We start from the raw sequence: 13,121 nt of genomic DNA on the forward strand, positions 1-13,121 counted from the left end.
CTGGGCAGCATTCTACTGAGAGTACTGCTGTATACAACGTACTACTGAGAGTACTGCTGCTACTCTGGGCAACAAACACTGCAGAGAATGTTTGTGTGCTGGCACAGCCTACCCCTGTGTGCCTGGTGCCTGCTCAGCACAGGGCGTTGTGTAGGAGGGAAATACAACTGAGTAGAGTGCCTTAAGTATCCCAAACCTTGAGCAAGCTGGACTTCACACATAATGCTGCAATATTCCTAAGTAAATGGTGTCAAACGACCTAGAGGAATAATTAAGTGCCATTAATTATCCAATAGAAGCACCCTCCTAAGCATGCTTAGGTAACAAGGCAGAACTAATGCATCATCTATCTGTGGAAAGGGAAAGGATTAAGAACAAAAGGGTAAATCGTGATTTAAGCATTCACAGCTAGAACAATGCTTGAGGACAGGTAAGAACCGGTTTCTCCCTTTCAAAGTGAACAGTGATATTTTTGTGATTGTTGAATCTCACTAGCAGCATGTGGTAGGTGATCTATTTTATAATTCACTAGCAGATTGTGGTGTTGGAACATTGAGATGAGTACAACTTGTGAACAAAATCTTGATTAACACTTGTTATTGAAAGCGAGGGAGGCCCGGGAATCCTGCTACAATGTTTGTTAGATGTACAGAGGATCTGTCCATCCTGTGCCTGTCTCAGCTCATGGGGTGTTCCTTGCATTGTACAGGAAGATGGTAGAAGGTGAGTTAGAGACATCGATAAGAGGCAGAAGGCCTTCCACCTAGAGGTGTTTGGCCATGCAGAAGTCCCAGCTGCTGGGACTAAAAGACAGTGTGGCCCTGGTGGAGGGGTTCCCAAACCTGATTTTGTGTGAGCACCCTTGTTCTGGATGGAGAAGCATGTCGGGGAGGTAGTGATACGTGGAAAAGACTCCACTACTGGAATAAGTAGTAAAGTAGCTATGTTTATTCCAGCCCTGGGATGCATGGGGAATAGTTCCTCCAAAGTCATGCGTGCAGACAGCTGCATTCAGCTTGGTATTTATTGGGTTACAAGTTCCATATTCATTGAGTTTAATACGCGCATACATATTCATTGCCTAGCCCCGCCTAGCCTCGCCTCGTGTTAGATGAGCCCAAAAGTCATTTACATCCATGTTGCGCTTGCACAGTGTTGTCTGGTGGTCGTGGGCAGGGGTTGCTGAAATAGGGTAAGGGTCTTCCTCAGATGAAGTAAAGGGTCTTCCTCATTCTGAACTTTTCACCTTGCTTCCCTGCGCATGTTCTTTCTGGCCCAAGTCTAAACTTCAAGACTGGTTTAAGTCAGTTTTAGGTTTGAAAACAGGATCTTTGGTCAAGATTCCTTCCCTTTATCAATAGTCTTATATCTTCTCATCCTGCTTTGGTAGGCACAGTAAGTGTTGAGCAAGCTGTATGCATTGCTTTTAACAAACAACTTCTTAGCAAATCATTTAACCTCTGCTTCCCCATCCCCCCCCGATTCCGTCCCCCCTCTTCTATAGAGTTAGTAAATTCTAATACACAGATTCTTTTTCTAATAATCTTTTATATAAGTATCCCTTAATGCTTTTCCATATGAATTTGACAAAGTAGTTAAAACTTATAACTTCTTTAGTACTCTATAGTTCCAAATAAGCAACGTGATTGACGGCACAAGGCAACCAAGGTTACTAAGACAATTAGGTACTAACCAAGGTTAATAAGACAATTATGGGGTGACGTAATGTATTTAGGATAGCAGTTGCAGTAGGTGACCACCCGAAAAGCACATCCCACCAGTTGACTTGCATCTTGTTTTACTCTTTGCAAGATTCTGCTGATTTCTTGTGTGTCATGATGGATGGTGACTAAGGTCTTTTTCCAGTTCTTTCGGATTTCTTTTAAAATCTCCATTAGGTCCTGATGTTTCACTAATTGCTTTACTAATGTGAGGTCCATCCCAATAGGTGTGGGTAGCAATTTATGGTATATGGTGTAGTTAGACCTTATCAATTGATGAGACACAACCGGTGCTAAATACAAAAAGTCACACCCAACAATCTTGGTAAACTTACTAATACAAAAATTAGAGTGATTCCTGGCAGCTATATTTATATTTCTGTCATCTGTCATCATAAAAGTGCAGACAGTTTTTAAGCACACACAGCCTTGGCCAATATATACGAGTACAGTTTTCAGTGTGGTGTTTGGGTGGACCTCAAAGTGACAAATGCCTTGTTCTACGTCAAGACATATGTCTTTAGCATTGTGTACTACTTTCACAGATAAATCCTTGTTGTTCCCATGTGATGCAAGATTCTAAATTTACTGTTTGCCATTTTCCTTCTACCATCCGAGCCCATACTCTATGTTCAGAGGGGTAAAAAATTGTTCCTTCATAGTTTAGTCCCAATGCAACAATAGGATGAATTACATAAACTCTGGCATTACATATAGTAAGCGCAAAGGCAGTAGCTTATGTTAGTCTGGGTCATAAGTGAAATTTACCAAGGTCCACCAGGATTGGAGCTGTCTTTCTAACTTAGTAGCATTATTCCAAACAGCTCCTCGGATTTCAATAGGGAAAACGCCTTCATTTCCTTTTCTTATAATTAAGGAAGCTGTGGACTGCATCCATAATTGAGCTTGTATGCAGCTAAGGGCTAATGAGACATTGTCCTGAGCTGTGCCAAGTGTGTTTAATATCAGTCTGTGGTCCAGGTCGCTGGTATTTGCGAGGTCTGGGAGTATTTTTGAGACTTGCCACTGGTTGTTTCCTAATGCTAATAGGGAGGATTGTAGGGGCTGTTTTAATTTGGTCAGGTCACTGGTTGCCATGGCCAATTTATTCATCAGTATCTCTGAATCAATTCCGTTTAGGGCCCCAGTCCTGTTCCCAGCATGTCAGTCATGTCTCTCCGCATTCTGCCTTTGAGGGGTGTTTGCTTTTGCAGCCAGGCTGTCCACCCTTCAAAGGATGTTTGTATTAAAGGGGAGCAGGCTGGTTGGATATCAGAAACGTTAATTTGCATTAGTAGTTCTACGTGCTTAAGAGACCACTCTGGATTAAACAGCAGTAATTGCTGGCCTGTGTTCCTCACTACATAGAGGCCAATCTCATAATCTTTGGTTCAGGCTTAAGTGGCGTGACCTGGGTTTGGATTCAATTGCCGGTATAGGTTGTGGTAGGCCTAGCCATGGTATTTATCTGGAATTTGAATGAGAGCCCATTATTGTCCTGGGCCCAAAGACAAACCACTTCAACCGTCTGTACTAATGTAAAATTATACCAACAATCTACTTCACTTGAATGACTACAGATTTCATTATGTTTGTCTGTAGGAGTAGTTGAAACACTAATTTGGGTTGCTTTTTTATGAGTAGTTCCATTAATCATTCAGCCTCCTATTTTGATTTCTTCTCCTGCAGTTCCCTGAAGCTGCCAAGGTTTTTGTTTTTCCCATTCTTGCTTTGTATACACTTGGTTTCCATGCATGACCACAGTCAGCAGGTTTAAAGCCTTTAAATCAGAATATTTCCCCATGAGTCCAGTAAACCGCATAAAGGCTTGGGACCATATGTCTTCTCTCCTATGAATAACTTCCCAACTGGAAGCTACAATTATGACTGTGAAAAAAACAATTTTCTGGGTTATACTTGCATGCCCCCTAACATTTTCATTTTGTTCAGGTAAACTTCAATTTCAGTTCATCATCACCAGGGGTCACTTTCCAAGGGGCCTCTGGAGCCTTCTTTACCTGAGTATGGTGAATCCAGGCACTCTGTTGTCTGATCTTAATCATGGTGTGATTGGTGAGAAGCACCTGGAATGGTCCTTCCCACTGTGGTTCCAGAGTGTTTTCTATAAGAGACTTAACATATACATAATCTCCAGGCTGAATGTCATGTACAGGACCATCCAAGCCTCGACTTCAGGTTCCAGCCATACGTTTATACATTTTACAATTTCTCTAAGCTGTTTGTCTAAAGCAATCATATAGGTGGTTAACATCTCCTCCCCAATTTGGGTAGATATTCCTTTCTGTACCCCGTATGGTCTCCCATAAAGTATTTCAAAGGGACTTAGCTTTTCTTTAATTCTGGGCTTGGTCCAAATTCGTAACAATGCAAGTGGAAGAGATTGGGGCCAGGGTAGCTTAGCTTCTTGCTCTAGTCTCACAATTTGCTGTTTAATCAAATGATTCATTTTCTCTACTTGACCATTTGACTGGGGGTGGTATGGAGTATGGAGTTCCCAGTCTATGCCTAATTTGTTGTACCACCCTTGAAATAAAATGTGGTCCCCTATCTGAGGACATTGTGGCTGGAACTCAGAATCGTGGTATTATTTCTTGTAGTAATACTTTGGTTACTTCTCGAGCCTTAGCAGTTCTAGTAGGAAAAGCTTCTGGCCATCCTGAAAAAGTATCTGTCAGCACTAGTAAATATCAATACCCCCCTTTTCTTGGAAATTCTGTAAAATCAATTTGCCACTGCTGTCCAGGCCCATGGCCCCTTCCAATTTGACCCATTTTTGGTTTGGGGGTACTTTTGAGATTTGTCTGGAGGCAAAGGTTACACTGTCGGGTTACCTGCACAATGGTTTTGTATAAATTTCTAGCAATCATTTTCCCAATTAGGTAGTTATATAAGGTATTTGTTCCCCAATGCATTTTCTGGTGCTCTTTTCTAAGTAGTGACCATAGCAAATGGGAGGGAAAAGCCAATTCTCTTTCTGCAGTGATAGCCCATCCCTCTTGGTTAAATGTTCCCCCTTCATCTTTAATCAATTTCTTGTCCTTTTTGTTGTATGTTGGCTTACCTTCTAGGCAAAGTTGTCCATCTGGGATCAAGGCTCCAGTTGTTGTTACCTCACCTTTTCTGCTTCTTTTGCCTCTCTGTCTGCCAGTTCATTTCCTTCTTCCAATTCTGAGCTCACCTTTTGATGTGCCCTTATGTGCATGATTGCTACCTTCTCAGGTAGCTGAACTGCTTCCAACAATCACATTATTTCTTGTGCATGTTTGATGCTCTTTCCCTGTGAATTTAACAGTCTTCTTTCTTTCCAAATGGCACTGTGTGTGTGTACAACTCCAAATGCATACCTTGAATCTGTATAGATGTTTATTTTCTTTCCTTTTGCCATCTCTAAGGCACAGGTTAGGGCGATTATTTCAGCCTTTTGTGCACAGGTGTTTGTTGGCAGGGGTCCAGATTCTATCACCTCCTGGCAGGTGGTAACTGCGTACCCAGCATGCCGCTTTCCACCGATGACGTAGCTGCTCCCATCAGTAAACCAGGTCTCTGCATCTTCTAAAGGGGTATCCTTTACATCCGGGTGGCTGGAGTAGGTGGCTTCGATAGTTTCCAGGCAATCATGGCGTACCGGTTCCCCTTGATTTCCACTGAGAAAGGAGGCTGGGTTGACAATGTTAGTTACCACTATTTCTACATCATCTTGTTCCACCATGATGGCTTGATATTTCAGGAACCTTTGTGGGGAGAGCCAGTGCCCGCCTTTCACTTCCAGCACTGCGGACACTCTGTGGGACATCAGCACAGTCATTTTCTGACCCAAGGTGAACTTGTGTGCTTCTTGGATGTTTAGCACGACTGCTGCAATGGCTCTGAGGCATCCAGACCATCCTTTGGCTGCTGCATCTAGCTGCTTACAGAAGTAGGCAACTGCCCATCAGTAGGGGCCCAGGTCCTGTGCTAGTATTCCCAGGGCCATCCCTTGTTTCTCATGGGAAAATAGAAAGAATGGTTTACTCACGTCTGGAAGTCCTAGAGCTGGAGCTGACATGAGGGCATTCTTTAGCTGATTGAAGGCCCATGTAGCCTCCTTTGTCCACTGGAGATCTCTGCTTTCCTTTGTAATGAGCTCATATAGTGGTTTCACAAGCAGCCCATAATTGTAAATCCACAATCTGCACCATCCTGTCATCCCCAGAAAAGTCCGTAACTCCTTCACTGTGTGGGGTTTCGGGGTTTGGCATATCGCTTCTTTGCGATCTTTGCGCCACAGTCCGCTGTCCAGCACTGACTTCATAGCCCAGATAGATCACTTTCTGTCTCACCACTTGAGCCTTTTTCTTAGATACCCTGTACCCTTAGAATCCCAGAAAGTTTAAGAGGCTTACTGTCCAGGCTACGCAAGCTTCCTCTCTTTGGGTAGCTATTAAAAGGTCATCGATGTACTGCAATAGCTTCCCTTCTCCTGGTGGGGCTTCCCAGGACTCTACGTCTTCTGCAAGTTGTTCTCCAAACAGGGTGGGACTGTTCTTAAATCCTTGAGGCAACACGGTCCATGTGAGCTGGGTTTTGCACCCACTCTTAGGGCTTTCCCATTCGAATGCAAAAATTTTCTGGCTGACTTCATGGAGAGGGAGGCAAAAGAAAGCATCCTTTAAATCTAAAACGGTAAACCAAGTTAGCTCTGGTGTTAAGCATGTTAACAGAGTGTAAGGATTCACTACCACAGGACAGAGATCTTCAGTTATCTTGTTAACAGCCCGCAAATCCTGTACCACCCGGTAAGACCCATCAGATTTAAGGACAGGCAGGATAGGAGTGTTAAAATCAGACTGGCACTCTTTTAACAGTCCTAACTGTAAGAATTTTTCAATTTCTGGGCTAATTCCTTCTCTGTCTTCCTTTTTGAGGGGGTACTGTTTAATTCTAACTGGTTGTTTTCCCTCTTTGAGTTTGATCTGTATTGGGGTTGCTTTTTTGGCTCCCCCAGGTACATCTGTGGCCCAGACTCCTGGGAATACTTGACTTGTTATCTCTTCTCTAATTTCCTCTGCAGAGCCTTTAGTTGTTAATATTAGGCTCAGTATTTCCACATACTGTTGGTCATTTACCTCCAGAATAATTTCCCCATTCCTAAATGTATGGTTGCTTGTAATTGTTCCAATAGATCTCTTCCTAAAAGTGCTTTTAGAGAATTGGGTAAATATAAAAACTTGTGAATACCCCTTTGTTTCCCAATTTTATATTGCAATGGCTTGCAAAAATATGCTTTTTCAGATTGACCAGTTGCTCTTTGTACCACAATGTATTCATCCCCCACAGGCATTAAAGTTTTATTTAAAACCGAATATGCTGCCCCCGTATCAACCAAAAATTCTATTTCTTTTTCCTTTTCCCCTAGCTTCATTATAACCAGTGGATCTGCTAGGGTAGAATCCCCCGGTCCTCTTCAATCTGCTTTCACATGTGCAACCACCCTCCATCTTTCTTGGTCTCCTCTGTTCTGGCGGTCTTCTTGTCTTCCTTCTGGGCACTCGTTTTTCCAATGACTGAACTTTCTGCAAAACGCGCACTGGTCTTTACCTAGCCAGGTGGGCCCTGTCTGGGAGGTCCTTGTCTGGAGGGTCTCTGTCTAGGTTTTTCCCTATTTCCTTCCCTTACTACTGCTACTAATTTCTTCATCCCTTGCTTGCAACTTTCTTCTCGATTACTGAGTACCCTCCAAGCTGCATCTAATAGAGTTTCCAGGTTCCTCCCCTCTGGTCCCTGAAGTTTTTGCAATTTACGTCTGATATCTCCCGTGGATTGTCCAAAAAACAAGGATACAAGCTGTTGTACCCCTACCTCGGTCTCAGGATCCAGCGATGTATTGCAGCACATTGCGTCCCTCAGACGATCCAGGAATTTGGATGGTGACTCGGAAGGACCCTGTTTCACTGCATATAAAGCTGACCAATTTAGGAGTTTGGGAATGGCCCTTTCCACCCCCTTTGCTATCCATTCTTAATAACCTTTTAATTTCTCTAATTCAGCTGTTCTATTTGGACTCCAGCGTGGTTCCTGGAGCGGGAAGTAATCTTTTACATCTAATTGTGTTTTGTAATAATCCTCTGCCAAATCTCTTGCTGTTTTCAAAACTAACTGCTTCTTCTCTGTGTCTGTTAGTCCACCCAATAGTAATTGTATATCAGCCCAGTCTGGATTATGCTGTTTTATTATGAGTTGCAAGCATTCAGCAGTACCTGCTGGATCACTTCGGTAATTTTTGGCAATGTTATACCATGCATCTAGGTCAGCAGTAGAGAAAGGTACTCTAATCAACATTGTATTCCCATCAGGTGCCACTGCTTCTCTCAGGGGCACCATCAGTACCTGCTTCCTGGTTCGGGACGAGACAGGACTGCCCAGGGGAGAGGGGGTTGGCGTTGGTGTTCCTTCCGAGTCTGCGTCCTCTTCCCGTCTCCTAAGGGGAGGCTTAAGCAAATCGGTTAGTTAGTCATCGTCTTGTCCCTGAGCCGCTGCCTGATAGACTTTGTCTGACCTTGTACATCTCTGACCTATACTGCACAACGAACAACACCACTTAATTCTTCCTCAGCCTTTTTTATTTTCTTTTTCAAGAGCTAACACCATAGGATAACTGCAGAGTTTAATTCCACAATCTCTCTGCCATTCAGGGTGATTTTGGAGAGAGAAAAATGAGTCAGCGTAGGAAACCTTTTGCCATTTGCCTTCCCGTCTCAAAAACAGCATTAACTGTAGCAAGGTATTATAATCTAAAGTTCCATTAGGTGGCCACTTTGCTCCCTCTTCTAATTTATACGGTGGCCACCATTGGGTGCAATATTTTACAAGGGTTCTTTTATTTTCTGTGCCTCCAGTTCCTACTATCTCTTTCCAATGATGTGCCAAAACACAGCCAAGCAGGCTGGCTCTAGAGATTTCCTTACTCTGTCCAGTTCCCATCCTGTTCAGAGTTCGAGTTCACTCAAATACTGTGCCACCCACTCTGGGTCACCCATATAGTGTGTAAGCCACCCTTTATAAATTCTCTTATGCTTTCTGCCAGGCCTGCTGTGCTGCCACTTAAAATCTTCTTCAAAAGCCTTTACTACTTCCTCCCAATCCTTTTCTAGCACACTACTATTTTCAGGAACGTGATGCTCTTTGCCACACAAAAGTTTTAAAACAAAATGTTCCTTGCTTTCCCAGCACTCCAGGCACAGATCTCTGCCTGCTAAATAAATAGAATCGTAATAACTCCAACTTCCACAAAATCCGCAGTGAGCTAAAATCCACAGCCGGTGTGGGGCTGGAGTCTTCTTACACCCACACACAAAGCAAGGAATTCCTTCTATCACTCGTGCAGGTAGGACAAATGAACAGAAAGAGTCGGGGGCTATACTCCTACCATATAACTGTTGAGGGATAGAGGAGGATAACGACCTCCCTCCCTGCTTAGCCACTGTTGTTTCTATCTCCTTCTCCTAGTTTTATCTTGCTTCCACCCAAACCTTTCTTGACACTCTCTCACAGTTCTTTCCCAGTTTTCTTCCCGAGCCTCCCAAACCTCAGGTACCAAATGCGACTTCCCGCACTCAAACTTTAAAATCTCAGGCTCAAAATCAACTTCTCTAGAGTGCCTCTGATAACACTGAGAGCATAAACTCTGCCGCCTGGCAGAAGAGCAGTACCACCTCTTCTTACAAATTTTACACTGTATTAGTACCCACTCAACATGCCACCCTCTCGCTGAACGAAAAATTCTAATGCATCCACAAAAACAAGTTATTCCATGTATTCTTTCAAAACCTAAATCCTCTGCCGCTAGTTGTTCCCAATCTAAAGCTATTAATCTTCCTGCAGAGGTTCTGTATATTCCCTCTAAAGGAATTCATTCGCCTCTTCTCTCTATCCAATGTTCTATCAGATTTACAAATTCCCAAGAATCAAGACCAAACCACTGAGGGGAGGGGTTTTTCTAACCTATCGCCTAGCTATGATTCTAATTCTATTAGCACCAAAAATCAATAATCTAGCACTGCTCCAAACAAATGCCTCAATACAACACACTCAAACAACACGTCAACATACACATCTCTGATCTACAAACAAATAGGCGAGCTAATCCACAGCCACATATACATAAAAGCAGTCCAACAACAACCAATATCCACACAGACATATAAGCAACCCAAAAACATTCAAACCAGCTACTAGTAGCCAAAATATTCATAACACTAACTTCTAATAACTTCAGGGTCCCACTTATATTTTCCCCAATACAATCATCAACAAGTTCTGGCGGAAACCCCCCCAGAATCACCCGATCCATTCTCAGGATCATTAGCAGCCGCTCTATCAGTCAGTGACTCCCCCCTGCCGGCTCCCATAACCGTGTGCTTGCAAGCTCCACCTTTACCCACACAGGGACTATGTTGTGCGCCAGACGTCTCTGCGCGGTTTACCAGCAGCCCTGGCCACGTGTTCGACTTACAGGCACCCTAAATCCAGAACAAACCATTTTATCCGCAGTCCCAGCAGGTTGTTGTCTGCCCCCGCAGTGAGTGAGCTGAGAGGCAGAGTTCTTCCAGGAAAAGCCCTGGGGCGCGCCTAGGACGTCTGCTCCTCAGCCGATCCTGCAACTAGACAGAGTTTCTCCTGCCGGCTCGCCAAAATTATATACAGAAAAGACTCCACTACTGGAATAAGTAGTAAAGTAGCTATGTTTATTCCAGCCCTGGGACGCATGGGGAATAGTTCCTCCAAAGTCACGCGTGCCAACAGCTGCATTCAGCTTGGTATATATCGGGTTACAAGTTCCATATTCATTAAGTTTCTCAATACTCGCATACGTATTCATTACCTAGCCCCGCCTAGCCTCGCCTCGTGTTACGATGAGCCCAAAAGTCGTTTACATCCATGTTGCGCTTGCACAGTGTTGTCTGGTGGTCGTGGGCAGGGGTTGCTGAAATAGGGTAAGGGTCTTCCTCATTCTGAACTTTTCACCTTGCTTCCCTGCGCATGTTCTTTATGTCCCTGGCCCAAGCCTAAACTTCAAGTTAGTTTTAGGTTTGAAAACAGGATCTTTGGTCAAGGTTCCTTCCCTTTATCAATAGTCTTATATCTTCTCATCCTGCTTTGGTAGGCACAGTAAGTGTTGAGCAAGCTGTATGCATTACTTTTAACAAACAACTTCTTAGCAAATCATTTAACCTCTGCTTCCCCATCCCCCCCCGATTCAGTTGTGCTCAGCTCTCTCTGAGCAACAGAGAGAAAGGCATGTTTGGTAACTTAGTGGAATAAGAGATTCACACTTCCACACTCTAGAAAGAAGGTAAAAAAGCTTGGATGGGGTGGGGTTTGAGGGTGTTGGGGTCACTGAGCCAGCAGCTGTGATGGCTGAGGGGCCAGGGAGCCCCAAAATAGCAAAGGCCTGCTGGTGGAAAAACTCAGAGGTTTGAAATATCCTTCTTACTTCTGTAAAGAAAGGAAAAGCCTCTCCCACAATGCCTTGTGAATGAATTGTAACCCTACACACCCCAGACTCTGTTTAAAGGAAAACTACAACTCCCAGCTGCCTGTGCGGCTGCATGATTGACCTGGTCCCTGCTTCGCCCCTTCCCTCTCCTCATTGGTTCCCTTCCCTAGTCTCGCCTTTGTAGTGCCCCCATACCCTCAGCTCATTGGCTGCAATGCTCTGCCCGGGCTGAGTACAAAATGCTGGATCTCGCGTTGCTTGCTCTCTTTCTTTCTGGCTTCCCTCTGTGGAGGAAGGAATAAACCTCGAACGTGGAATTTGCCATGCGGAGAGCCCTCCTGACTCTTTATCTCTGGTAATATTGAGCTGTCTGGCTTGAGTATGTGTCTGCGTGTGTGATATCTGCACCTCAACAGCTGCGCAAGGGGAAGGGAGAAGCTAGCTAGCATGCTACACAGCCACACCTGAAGCAAACTCTTGCCAGAGACGCTTCAGGGGAAAAAGCAGTGAACTCCAACCGAACACCACCACACCATGAGGGGAGGAGGTTTGTTGCCTTCTTTTCTCCAAAAGAAGCAAAAGTTTTTCAGCTACTATCAGAGCAGTTAAATCCCAGAGCATGGAGAGTCCTGAGCCAAGGGATGATACCCTGACAGTGAAAGCTGTATTTTTTTTTTCTTTTCCCCCAGTCTTGTCTAGATAACCCCAACATGTCATCTCCAGGATTTTGTTCCCTCCCATCCTGTCTTACCTAGCTGTGCCTGTTGTGTACTTAATTGAAGTTAAATGTCTATGTGAATATGATTTGTTGCTTGAACATTATGCAAAACCAGTAATTTACTGCATAAGGTGTGGAGGGTCTGTCCTTCTGCTCTGTTTTGAAATAGAATTCTCATGTGCATGAGTGCTGTGCCACTCTACTCGTTCCAGCTAAATGTGGCCCAGGGATTAAATATCTAACTGTTCTTGTGGAATCTGATCCAGCTGAACTGCAGTCCACTCCTGCCCGAATTCATGCAGCAAGAGCAGCAAAATTTGTAATTTTAGGGGATCCCTGCAGTTTTAGGGATTATTTATCCTTGTTTCTGAACACAGTTGTGTTGTGTTTGAGCAGGGCTAGCTAGAAGAGCTGTGAAGGAGATTTCTGAAGAACCTTAGTTGAAATGTTTTCATGCTGTTTAAAAGCCCTTAAAGAAAAGAACAGGGCTTCTCTAAATTTTTATATAGCTTCTACCCGTCAGACCCATATGGGAAAAGGTAGAATGAGTGACATCCATCAGTGCTAATCTTCTGTGACTGGTTGTCCCAAGAGAGAAAGGGTTTTTCTTTATGACAGGTCTGTTCAGCCAGGACAGAAGCCTGCTGGCAGCCAGTGGAAGAGTAAGACCTCGAGGGTGTGGCAATGTTTTTTTTCCTGCTCTGGGATCTACATTTAGGAATTGTTTGCAGCTTTGCTCTTGGAAAGGCTGGTGCACAACAGAATGGCTTGACATACTCTTGAGAGCCCGGAGTCTGCACATAAATAAGATGTGAAATCTTAGGAGTGTGTATGGCAGGGATTGATTGAGGGTGGGAACTTGGAGAGCATAACCATGGAAACAAGTGCAACGCAGGGAGGTTTGAGCAGTTCCCTGCTCTGAGCACTGTGTATAAAGTGTGGAGGCTTCATACTCAGGTTCTGCTCTGTGTCCCCACTCTGTGCTATGCTGTCAGCCTTGACTGTTACTGGATCAAGACTAAATCCTACTGTGGTTGATGCTGTGAAGATTTTTGCCTTTTCTTTTATACCCCTGTTATACCTTTTTACAGCTTCTGTATTCCTAGTGCTTTTTGCCTACATTCTTGGACTTGTTTGTCAAGCTAAGAGACTAAACATTTTAGAAGCTTCGTAGCTAGGGATCAGT

At 44.0% G+C, this 13,121-nt stretch overlaps 1 protein-coding gene across 1 annotated transcript in view; it reads left to right on the forward strand.

Moving 5' to 3' along the window:
- The first annotated feature begins 11,503 nt into the window (after positions 1-11,503).
- LOC116446294 (protein unc-80 homolog) overlaps positions 11,504-13,121 on the forward strand; it is a 145,263-nt gene continuing 143,645 nt past the window's right edge. The window contains exon 1 of the mRNA XM_032113812.1: positions 11,504-11,572. Within this exon, the coding sequence (XP_031969703.1) occupies positions 11,541-11,572 (32 nt within the window). The 5' untranslated portion in view covers positions 11,504-11,540. The remainder of the gene's footprint in view (positions 11,573-13,121) is intronic.

This window comes from Corvus moneduloides, chromosome 7, assembly GCF_009650955.1.
Source record: "Corvus moneduloides isolate bCorMon1 chromosome 7, bCorMon1.pri, whole genome shotgun sequence".
In the NCBI taxonomy this organism is placed as follows: domain Eukaryota; kingdom Metazoa; phylum Chordata; class Aves; order Passeriformes; family Corvidae; genus Corvus; species Corvus moneduloides.